Source organism: Hemiscyllium ocellatum, chromosome 50 (genome assembly GCF_020745735.1).
Source record: "Hemiscyllium ocellatum isolate sHemOce1 chromosome 50, sHemOce1.pat.X.cur, whole genome shotgun sequence".
NCBI lineage: Eukaryota > Metazoa > Chordata > Chondrichthyes > Orectolobiformes > Hemiscylliidae > Hemiscyllium > Hemiscyllium ocellatum.
The window spans coordinates 5,920,647-5,932,882 of NC_083450.1; the positions used below are offsets into that span (position 1 = coordinate 5,920,647).

Here is a 12,236-nt window from a genome sequence, read left to right on the forward strand (position 1 = left end):
CCCGTGATGTCCCTGTCCTGGGAGTGTTTGGGGGGGGACAGTGTAGAGGGAGCTTTACTCTGTATCTAACCCCGTGCTGTCCCTGTCCTGGGAGTGTTTGGTGGGGGACAGTGTAGAGGGAGCTTTACTCTGTATCTAACCCCGTGCTGTCCCTGTCCTGGGAGTGTTTGGTGGGGGACAGTGTAGAGGGAGCTTTACTCTGTATCTAACCCCGTGATGTCCCTGTCCTGGGAGTGTTTGGTGGGGGACAGTGTAGAGGGAGCTTTACTCTGTATCTAACCCCGTGCTGTCCCTGTCCTGGGAGTGTTTGGTGGGGGACAGTGTAGAGGGAGCTTTACTCTGTATCTAACCCTGTGCTGTCCCTGTCCTGGGAATGTTTGGTGGGGGACAGTGTAGAGGGAGCTTTACTCTGTATCTAACCCCGTGATGTCCCTGTCCTGGGAGTGTTTGATGGGGGACAGAGTAGAGGGAGCTTTACTCTGTATCTAACCCCGTGCTGTCCCTGCCCTGGGAGTGTTTGATGGGGGACAGTGTAGACGAAGCTTTACTCTGTATCTAACACCATGCTGTCTCTGCCCTGGGAGTGTTTGATAGGGGGACAGTGAAGAGGGAGCTTTACTCTGTATCTGGGATGGTGTGGAGAGGGAGTGATGATGGAGTGCCCGCTCCCTCAGTGCTGACCCACCAACAGTACCTGCTCCTTCAGCGCTGACCCTCCAACAGTGCCTGATCCCTCAGCGCTGACCCTCCCACAGCGCCCACTCTCTCAGCACTGACCCTCAGTGAGTGTCATCCAGGGTGATGAGCTGAGGCTTGATTCTATACAGTTTCCAGGGAAAGAGGGAGATGGACGTTCTAGAGTGAAGATGCAGTGAGTTATTTCCTGGGAGCCCCATTGTGCAGGGAATAGCAGGGTGTATGTGCCTGGAATGAATATTTGAACATAATGGGTCCTCACTCTGCCAATACCTAAGAGCTTGCACTGCCTCCATGTGGCCAAGTCTGGTTACAGCAGGGTCACAGATGCCAATTCACCTTCATTGAGTGAGAGCTGTCCGGTCTCCTCCTGCTTTCCAGCCTGAGGCTGAGATGCTGAGGGAGGGAGTCACAGGACTGGGCAGGACAGTGATGCCCACAGTGGGGCATATACAAAGACACACGCACACACACACGCACGCGCACACACACACACACACACACACGCACAGAACCACACATTGTCTCTCAAGGGCACAGACTCTGATGGGCAGATGCACAGGCTCACACACTCACACACAGTCAGGCTAACACACACATAGGCTAACACACACACACACAGAGTCAGGCTAACACACACACACACAGTCAGGCTAACACACACATAGGCTAACACACACACACACAGAGTCAGGCTAACACACACACACACAGTCAGGCTGACACACACACACACACACACGGACAAGCTCTCACACACACACACACAGGCACACAGTCAGGCTAACACACACATGGACAGGCTCACATACACACGCAGTCAGGCTAACACACACACACACAAACACACATGCACACAGAGTCAGGCTAACATGCACATGGACAGACTAACACACACACACACACTTATAGGCTCTCACGCACACAGTCAGGCTAACACACACACACAGACAGACAGGCTAACACACACACACAGAGGCTCACACACATACATGCAGTCAGGCTAACACACACACAAGAACAGGCTCACACACAGTCAGGCTAACACACACACCCACACACACGGACAGACTCTCACACACAGTGTCAGGTTAACACACCCGTGGGCAGGTTCTCACACACACACACACGCAGTCAGGCTAACACACCACACATACACACACACACACACACGGCAAACACACTAAGGACAAACACACTCACACACACTAATGGACACACACACACACACACACACACACTAATGGACACACACACACACAGACTGATATGAATTGCCTTCTCTGAAATTCCTTTCCTCTCTGCTGCAGCTCAGATCGAAATCATTCCGTGTAAAATCTGCGGAGACAAATCGTCCGGGATCCATTACGGAGTCATAACTTGTGAAGGGTGCAAGGTAACGCTGCCTATGAGCTGTATGTTCACTACCTCCAACACTCTGGATGGTGCTAAACCTCTCTCTCTCTCTCTCTCCGTGTCCAGGTGGGAGTGTGGTTTGGGGGGGGTGGGGAGTGGAGAGAGGTGATTGAATTGTTTCACCGCACGGCGTAGAGTCTATGTTCCAGCCCCTTATTCTTTCAAGGGACCAGGGACACCACTGAGAGGGCCCAGTATCTGTTGCCCCATCCCTAATTACCCCTTGAACTGGGTGCCCTGCTCAGAACCATTTCAGAGGGCATTCAAGGGTCCGCCCCATGACTTTGGGGGTCTGGAGTTATGTGTAGACCCAGACAGGGTAAGGACAGCAGATTTCCCTCTCCCCAAAGTTAACCTCCCCTCCATTGATGTTTTTAAAAAAAAAATCATAATCTCATAGTCACTGAATTTAAACTCCACCTCGGACCTTGTTGGGATTCGAACCTGTGTTTCCCCACTGGTGGTGTGGGGGGGTAGGAGGAAGGGAGTAGGTCTTACCAGCCCATCAGGTCACTGACTCCCCACAGTGGACCCAGTGCAGACTCTGGTTGTCACTGTGTGAGGGATAGGGTGGTTGCAGGAGGGCAGAGGATTGTGGGTAGTGCGGCTGCCATTGTTGCATGGTCCGGGGCAGGTCAGAGGTGGCTGAAACCTCTCCCGACCAGTGAGAAAACAGACATCTCTGGCCCACCCAAGGCGATTCTTACTTCTCTCTCTCTCTCGTTTTCTTTTTGTTTTAACCTCAGGGGTTCTTCAGGAGAAGCCAACAGAACAGCATCACCTACACCTGCTCCCGCCAGCAGAACTGCCCCATCGACCGGACCAGCCGCAACCGATGCCAGCATTGCCGGTTGCACAAGTGCCTTGAGTTGGGCATGTCCCGGGATGGTGAGCGCAGTGTGGGGGCGTCGGGGAGGGGAGGAATCGGTTAGAGGGTGGTAGTTCATGTTGCGGGACTGACGAATCTGCTTCCCTGCTTGTATGACTCTGCCAAGCCCGAGTGTTGGCCAAAAACGTCGAATTCTCTATTCCTGAGATGCTGCCTAACCTGCTGTGCTTTGACCAGCAACACATTTGCAGCTGTGATCTCCAGCATCTGCAGACCTCATTTTTTACGCTAAGATAAGGCGAGCACGCCCAGTCCCAGGACCAGTTTCCCTATCCAAGGAAGGGAGTCCTGGAATGGCAGAACGAGAGACCAGATCAGTTCAGATTACATTCACTGGGGAGTTCAAAAGAAAGTGTTTTATGAGATTTCACCCCCTCCCCCAAATCAGGACCAGACAAAAGGGTAAGGAACCAGAGGAAGAGAACAAGGGGGTCACAGTCCAAAGGGGATAAAGTAGGTCTGAGATGAGGAGAAATAGGATACAATCCCTACAGTGTGGAATCAGGCCTTTCAGCCAAACAAGTCCATACTAACCCTCCTTTCTCGACCCAATATTTGCCCCTGACTAATGCAGCTAACCGACAGCACGGCCAATTCACCTTGACCTGCCCATCTTCAGATTGTGGGAGGAATCCTGGTGCCGTGAGGCAGCAGCGCTAACCACCGAGCCACCGTGCTGCTCCAACTGTCCTCACCCAGAGGGTAAGGGAGCCTGTGGGGTTTTCCCTCCAGAAAGCGGTTGGGACCGGAACACGGGATGTTTCCGAGATGGAGTTGGATGGAGATCCTGAGGGCGAAGGGATCAAAACAGGAACAATCTTCAAATCGGGAGGGAAGAGAGCGAGTGACAACTCCGAGGTGAAACTGAGGCCCAGGCTGAGTGCTGGGACTCTGCACGAATTCCGAATTGTGCTAACCTTCCTGGTCTTACCTTTGTGTTAAGCGGTCAAGTTCGGGCGTATGTCAAAGAAACAGAGGGACAGCCTACACGCTGAGGTTCAGAAGCACCAGATGCAGCAGCAAGGTGCAGGCAAGCCCCAGGCTGAGGTTCAGGCCTACGCTCTGGCTTCAGAGACCCAGGGCCTACCAAAGCCCGGCCAGGAGGCCTATCCCTCTGGGCACAGCCTCGGGACAGGCAGGCAGGCTGCTGGAGGGCAGGGCTACAGCTCCTCGGAAGCAGGCTCACCCCCGGGTCAGCCGGGCCTACCGGCCAATGACGTGAAGCACCGGCCGTTCGTACAGCACCCGGGCGGAGGGGAGTTTGTGGTGTGGCCAGGTTTCGCCCGACTCCACGGTCCTCTGCCCACGACCAGGGAGCTGGGTGAGTGTGTCTTATATCACTCCCATCACTTAATCCGCCCCCACTCCCTTCCCCTCTCCCCCTCACCTCTCCCCACTCCCCCTCCCCTCTCCCTCCACTGTCAGCATCCAGGGGATTGCCTTTGAGAGAGAACTCAACCATCACCCCCTTGATATCCAATGGCCTTACCCTCCCTATCTCCGTCACCCCCTCCAGCCCCTACACCCCCCTCCCTATCTCTGTCACCCTCTCCAGCCCCTACACCCCCTCCCTATCTCTGTCACCCTCTCCAGCCCCTACACCCCCTCCCTATCTCTGTCACCTCCTCCAGCCCCTACACCCCCTCCCTATCTCTGTCACCCCCTCCAGCCCCTACACCCCCTCTCTATCTCTGTCACCTCCTCCAGCCCCTACACCCTCTCCCTATCTCTGTCACCCCCTCCAGCCCCTACACCCCCTCTCTATCTCTGTCACCCCCTCCAGCCCCTACACCCCCCTCCCTATCTCTGTCACCCCCTCCAGCCCCTACACCACTCACTATCTCGATCATCACCTACACCCCCTCCCTATCTCTGTCACCTCCTCCAGCCCCTACACCCTCTCCCTATCTCTGTCACCCCCTCCAGCCCCTACACCCCCTCTCTATCTCTGTCACCCCCTCCAGCCCCTACACCCCCCTCCCTATCTCTGTCACCCCCTCCAGCCCCTACACCACTCACTATCTCTATCATCCCCTACACCCCCTCCCTATCTCTGTCACCCCTCCAGCCACTACACCCCCTCCCTAGCTCTGTCACCCCTTCCAGCCCCTACACCCCCTCTCTATCTCTGTCACCCCCTCCAGCCCCTACACCCCCTCCCTATCTCTGTCACCCCCTCCAGCCCCTACACCCCCTCTCTATCTCTGTCACCTCCTCCAGCCCCTACACCCTCTCCCTATCTCTGTCACCCCCTCCAGCCCCTACACCCCCTCTCTATCTCTGTCACCCCCTCCAGCCCCTACACCCCCCTCCCTATCTCTGTCACCCCCTCCAGCCCCTACACCACTCACTATCTCGATCATCCCCTACACCCCCTCCCTATCTCTGTCACCTCCTCCAGCCCCTACACCCTCTCCCTATCTCTGTCACCCCCTCCAGCCCCTACACCCCCTCTCTATCTCTGTCACCCCCTCCAGCCCCTACACCCCCCTCCCTATCTCTGTCACCCCCTCCAGCCCCTACACCACTCACTATCTCTATCATCCCCTACACCCCCTCCCTATCTCTGTCACCCCTCCAGCCACTACACCCCCTCCCTAGCTCTGTCACCCCTTCCAGCCCCTACACCCCCTCTCTATCTCTGTCACCCCCTCCAGCCCCTACACCCCCTCCCTATCTGTCATCCCCTTCAGCCCCCTACATCCCCTCCGTATCACTGTCACCCCCTCCAGCCCCCTACACCCCCTCCCTATCTCTGTCACCCCTCCAGCCCCTACACCCCTCACTGTCTCTGTCACCCCCTACACCCCCTCCCTATCTGTGTCACCCCCGCCAGCCCCCTACACCCCCTCCCCATCTCTGTCACCCTCTCCAGCCCCTACACCCCCTACCGATCTCTGTCACCCCTCCAGCCCCTACACACTTTCCTATCTCTGTTACCCCCTCCAGCTCCCTACACCCCCTCCCTATCTCTGTCACTCTCTCCAGCCCCTATACCCCCTCCCTATCTCTGTCACCCCCTCCAGCCCCTACACCCCTCACCATCTCTGTCACCCCCTCCAGCCCCTACACCCCCTCCCTATCTCTGTCATCCCCTACACCCCATCCTTATCTCTGTCACCCCCTCCAGCCCCCTACACCCCCTCCTTATCTCTGTCACCCCCTCCAGCCCCCTACACACCCTCCCTATCTCTGTCATCCCCTACAACCCCTACACCCCTCCCTGTCTCTGTCACACCCCTAGCCTCTACACCCTTCCCTATCTCTGTCAACCCCTACACCCCCCCATCTTTGTCACCCCCGCCTGCCCCCTTACCCCCTCCCTATCTCTGTCACCCCCTCCAGCCCCTACACCCCCCTCCCTATCTTTGTCACCCCCTCCAGCCCCCTTTCCCCCTCCCTATCTCTCTCACCCCCTCCAGCCTCTACACCCCTCCCTATCTCTGTCACCACTACAACCCCTCCCTATCTCTGTCACCCCCTCCAGCCCCCTACCCCCCTCCCTATCTCTGTCACCCCCTCCAGCCCCTACACCCCCCTCCCTATCTCTGTCAACCCTCCAGCCCCTACACCCCCCTCCCTATCTCTGTCAACCCTCCAGCCCCTACACCCCCCTCCCTATCTCTGTCAACCCTCCAGCCCCTACACCCCCTCCCTATCTCTGTCAACCCTCCAGCCCCTACACCCCCTCCCTATCTCTGTCACCCCCCCTTAAATCTCTAAGATTTTGTCTGTGTCTGACTGTGCATGTGTGTTTGAGAGAGTGGAAAGAGAGAGGGAGAGTGAGTGTGTTTGTGAGGGAGAGAGAGTTTGCGAGAGTGAAAGGGGGAATGAGAGAGAGGGAAACCGTGTGTTAGAGAGAGAGTGTGAGAAATAAGTTGTATGTGAGAGTGTGTGTGTGAGTGAGTGTGAAAGAGAGAGAGTATAAGATTGTTTGTGTATGTGGGAGTGAGTGAGAGTGTGTGAGAGTGAGTTTGGGAGGGTGTGAGTGAGTGTGGGAGAGAGAGTGAGTGAGTGTGAAAGAGAGAGTGAGTGAGTGTGGGATAGAAAGTGTCTGTGGAAGGGAGAGCGAGTGTGTGTGTGTGAGAGTGAATGAGTGAGTGAGGGAGAGAGTGTGTGTGTGTGTGTGTGTGTGTGTGTGTGTGTGTGTGTGTGTGTGTGTGTGTGTGTGTGTGTGTGTGTGTGTGTGTGTGTGTGTGTGAGAGAGAGTGTGTGAGTGAGTGTGTGAGGGAGAGAGAGTGAATGTGAGAGAGAAAGTGAGTAAGTGTGGGAGAGAGAGTGAGTTTGGGAGAGAGTGAGTGAGTGTGGGAGTGAGAGTGTGTGTGGAGGGAGGAGAGTGAGAGAGTGTGTGTATGAGAGATGGTATGTAACCCTGAGCTATTCAGGTCTCGGTTTGTGGAAGGGGTGGGGATGTGTAGGAGATGTTGGGGGTGAAGGGTCAGTGGGGGGATTCTTCACGGGGGGAGAGGTCAGGTGTGACAGCTGAGTGATTTAACCTGGTTTTTGGTGGATCCCTCTCTCACCCCCCCTGACAGACCACATCATCCAGAACGTCGTGAAATCTCACCGTGAGACACGCCAGTATGTGCCAGAGCAGCTCCACACTCTCCGCTGGAAGTTATTCTCTCAGAGTGAAGTTGACAGCTACCAGAGAAAGGTGAGGTTCGGGTAGTCAGTACCGCACATAGGCGTGAGGCACAATCAGCCCATTCGGCCCATCGGAGCTAGCAACTGGGGAGACTGGGGGGAGGGGGGAATAACGGGTTCAAATCCCGTCACTGCCCCTTGGAGCCCTTTCAATTCGATGAATCAAATCTAGACGCTGGTCTTGGGGGGTCTATGGTGGTGAAACCCACCCCCAGTGAGGGGTCGGGGAAAAGTAATCTGCCATCCTTACCCAGTCTGGGCTGACACATGACTCCAAGCCCTCACACAGGGATTGCCTGGGGTGGGGGAATCCAGAACGAGAGTGCGCTGCTGGGGAGGGGGCTGGTACGATGACCATGTTTAATAATCGTCTGGATGGGGGCACAAATTGGAAGGGTTTGGAGGGAGATGGGCCAAGTGCTGGCAAATGGGACTGGATTAATTCAGGATATCGGGTCGGCACAGACGAGTTGGGCTGAAGGGTCTGTTTTGAAAATGTGTTGCTGGTTAAAGCGCAGCAGGTCAGGCAGCATCCAAGGAATAGGAAATTCGACGTTTCGGGCATAAGCCCTTCATCAGGAACAGGTCCTAGCTCCCAGCCTTGCCGGATCTTCACCATCCCTCCAGACCTCCCCCTCTCTGAGGATGAAAGATCAGTCCTCAGCAGAGGCCTCACCTTCATTCCCCTACGCCCTCGGATTAATGAGTTCAACACACGGCGAGATATTGAACAATTCTTCCGCCGCCTTCGCCTCCGTGCCCACTTTCACAACCTAGACTCCTGCCCACCCTCTGACGACCCCTTCTCCCGCCTCCAACGCACCCCATCCACCTGGACACCCCGTGCTGGCCTCTTACCTGCCCTCGATCTAGTCCCTACCTTTTATCTTAGCCTGCTTGGCACACTCTCCTCATTCCTGATGAAGGGCTTATGCCCGAAACGTCGAATTTCCCGTTCCTTGGATGCTGCCTGAGCTGCTGTGCTTTAACCAGCGACACATTTTCAACTGTGATCTCCAGCATCTGCAGACCTCACTTTTTACCTGAAAGGTCTGATTCCAATGATGCGAAACAGCCTTCCAGAATGGCTAGACTCGAGAGTGAGGAACGCTTCCCGTTCTGCAGGCATGCAGGTGTGTGTCAGTCCGCCTGAACCCGTCTCTCTCCATCCCTCTCTCTCTCTTACACACACACACGCACAATCCTTCGACCTTCTCCACTGCGAGAGGAAAATTGAGTCCCAGACTAGGTCAGGCAGAGGGAAATACCTTCATCAAAGACATTGACGTGAATGATGGGCCATGATTGAATGGCGGGCTAGGCCCAAGGGGCTGAATGGCCTCTCCCAGCTCCTCGAACACTCCCAGATTCTCCAATCCCCAGCATCTGGAATATTTCGGATCTCTCCCCCCCTCACGCCCCCATTGGGCTAACTCTCGTCTGACCCGTACCATTGCGGAACGACTCACCCTCCGCGTTTTCTTCCCCTCCCCTACCTCTCCGGCGTTTCCCAACACAGTCGGCCGAGGAGATGTGGCAGAGGTGCGCCCGGAATATCACCGAGGCCATCCAGTACGTGGTGGAGTTCGCCAAACGCATTGCCGGCTTCCTGGAGCTGTGCCAGAACGACCAGATCGTGCTTCTCAAAGCAGGTAACGGGGTCAGCACGGAGCGCGGCGGGATCTCTCCAGCACGGGAAGCAGGTCATTCAGCCGGTCGGGTCAGTTTCCCACGGCCAATCCCACCCTAACCTGCACATCCCTGGGCACTGTGGGACAATTTAGCATGGCCAATCCCCCCTAACCTGCACATCCCTGGGCACTACAGGACAATTTAGCATGGCCAATCCACCCTAACCTGCACATCCCTGGGCACTACGGGACAATTTAGCACGGCCAACCCACCCTAACCTGCACATCCCTGGGCACTACGGGACAATTTAGCATGACCAATCCACCCTAACCTGCACATCCCTGGGCACTACGGGACAATTTAGCATGGCCAATCCACCCTAACCTGCACATCCCTGGGCACTACGGGACAATTTAGCACGGCCAATCCACCCTAACTTGCACATCCCTGGGCACTACGGGACAATTTAGCATGGCCAATCCACCCTAACCTGCACATCCCTGGGCACTACGGGACAATTTAGCACGGCCAATCCACCCTAACCTGCACATCCCTGGGCACTACGGGACAATTTAGCATGGCCAATCCACCCTAACCTGCACATCCCTGGGCACTACGGGACAATTTAGCATGGCCAATCCACCCTAACCTGCACATCCCTGGGCACTATGGGACAATTTAGCATGGCCAACCCATCCAAACCTACACATCCCTGGACACTACGGGACAATTTAGCCTGGCCAATCCCCCCTAACCTGCACATCCCTGGGCACTATGGGACAATTTAGCATGGCCAATCCACCCTAACCTGCACATCCCTGGGCACTACGGGACAATTTAGCTTGGCCAATCCACCCTAACCTGCACATCCCTGGGCACTACGGGACAATTTAGCATGGCCAATCCACCCTAACCTGCACATCCCTGGGGCACTATGGGACAATTTAGCATGGCCAACCCATCCAAACCTACACATCCCTGGACACTACGGGACAATTTAGCCTGGCCAATCCCCCCTAACCTGCACATCCCTGGGCACTATGGGACAATTTAGCATGGCCAATCCACCCTAACCTGCACATCCCTGGGCACTACGGGACAATTTAGCATGGCCAATCCACCCTAACCTGCACATCCCTGGGCACTACGGGACAATTTAGCATGGCCAATCCACCCTAACCTGCACATCCCTGGGGCACTATGGGACAATTTAGCATGGCCAACCCACCCTAACCTGCACATCCCTGGGCACTATGGGACAATTTAGCATGGCCAACCCATCCAAACCTACACATCCCTAGGCACTACGGGACAATTTAGCATGGCCAATCCACCCTAACCTGCACATCCCTGGGCACTACGGGACAATTTAGCTTGGCCAATCCACCCTAACCTGCACATCCCTGGGCACTACGGGACAATTTAGCATGGCCAATCCACCCTAACCTGCACATCCCTGGGGCACTATGGGACAATTTAGCATGGCCAACCCATCCAAACCTACACATCCCTGGACACTACGGGACAATTTAGCCTGGCCAATCCCCCCTAACCTGCACATCCCTGGGCACTATGGGACAATTTAGCATGGCCAATCCACCCTAACCTGCACATCCCTGGGCACTACGGGACAATTTAGCATGGCCAATCCACCCTAACCTGCACATCCCTGGGGCACTATGGGACAATTTAGCATGGCCAACCCACCCTAACCTGCACATCCCTGGGCACTATGGGACAATTTAGCATGGCCAACCCATCCAAACCTACACATCCCTAGGCACTACGGGACAATTTAGCATGGCCAATCCCCCCTAACCTGCACATCCCTGGGCACTATGGGACAATTTAGCGTGGCCAACCCACCCTAACCTGCACATCTTTACACTGTGGGAGGAAACCAGAGCACCTGGAGGAAACCCACGCAGACATGGAGGGGAGAATGTGCAAACTCCACGCAGACCCAGCCACCCGCGGCTGGGATCGAACCCAGGTCTGTGAGGCTGCGGTGCTAACTGCTGAGCCGCCGCACCACCCCCGTGCCTTCACACATTGGTCAACTATGTCCTGCCAAAGTGCAGGAGATGCCGGTGGGAGGTGGGATAAGCCAAACTGGTGGGGGGAGGGAGAGCGTGGAGGGGGTATTGACCGAATTGGATCGACCTTTCAGAGAGCTAGCACAGAGCCTGAAGGGCCGATCAGCCTCCTCCTGAGGTGTTAGCTGCTGTGGAAATTCGGCTGGTGATATCTCGGTGGCTGTAATTAGGTGGGGGGTGGGGGGAGGAGGTGGGCTCTTGGGAGGAACGAGGATGATGGCAGCCATTTCCATCCCCATGGGGAGGGGGCAGCCTGCCTGAGATAGTAACCCCTTACTCTCCTTGTCTGTCTGTGCCCAGGCTCCCTCGAGGTGGTTCTCCTGCGGATGTGCCAGGCCTTTAATCCCAGCAACAACACGGTCTTCTTTGAAGGAAAGTATGCAGGGACCGAGCTCTTCCACGCTCTGGGTAAGGGCTGCTTCCAGTGACTGCTCAAATATTCCACATGGACTAATAACTCTCTCCTCTCTCTCTCTCTCTACCTCCTCATCTCTCTTTCACTCACTCTGTTTCTCGCTCTCTTTCCCCATTGCTCTCCCTCCCTCCCTATCTTGCTAACTCTCTGACTCTCTCACTTCTCCCCCCGGGAATCTAATCTCCCTCTCTCTCCCTCCCTTACCTGACCTCGGCATCACTATCTCTCTCTCTCTCTCTCTCACACTCTACCCCTCCGCCACCCTTTCCCTATTTTGGTGTCACTCTCTTTCTCTCTCTCCATCTCTCTCCGTCTCCTTTTCCCTATCTCAATGTGTCCCTCTCTCTCCCCCACCCCACCTTTCCCTATCACGGTCTCTAGCTCGCTCTCTCTCTCTTTCTTTCTCTCTCTCTCCCCCACCCCACCTTTCCCTATCACGGTCTCT

General features: G+C 55.7%; 1 protein-coding gene across 1 annotated transcript in view; it reads left to right on the plus strand.

Moving 5' to 3' along the window:
* LOC132805629 (nuclear receptor ROR-alpha A-like) overlaps positions 1 to 12,236 on the plus strand; it is a 36,156-nt gene that overhangs the window by 15,448 nt on the left and 8,472 nt on the right. The window contains exons 2-7 of the mRNA XM_060820810.1: positions 2,007 to 2,092; positions 2,859 to 3,000; positions 3,945 to 4,322; positions 7,537 to 7,658; positions 9,168 to 9,300; positions 11,677 to 11,784. Of these exons, the coding sequence (XP_060676793.1) occupies positions 2,007 to 2,092; positions 2,859 to 3,000; positions 3,945 to 4,322; positions 7,537 to 7,658; positions 9,168 to 9,300; positions 11,677 to 11,784 (969 nt within the window). The remainder of the gene's footprint in view (positions 1 to 2,006; positions 2,093 to 2,858; positions 3,001 to 3,944; positions 4,323 to 7,536; positions 7,659 to 9,167; positions 9,301 to 11,676; positions 11,785 to 12,236) is intronic.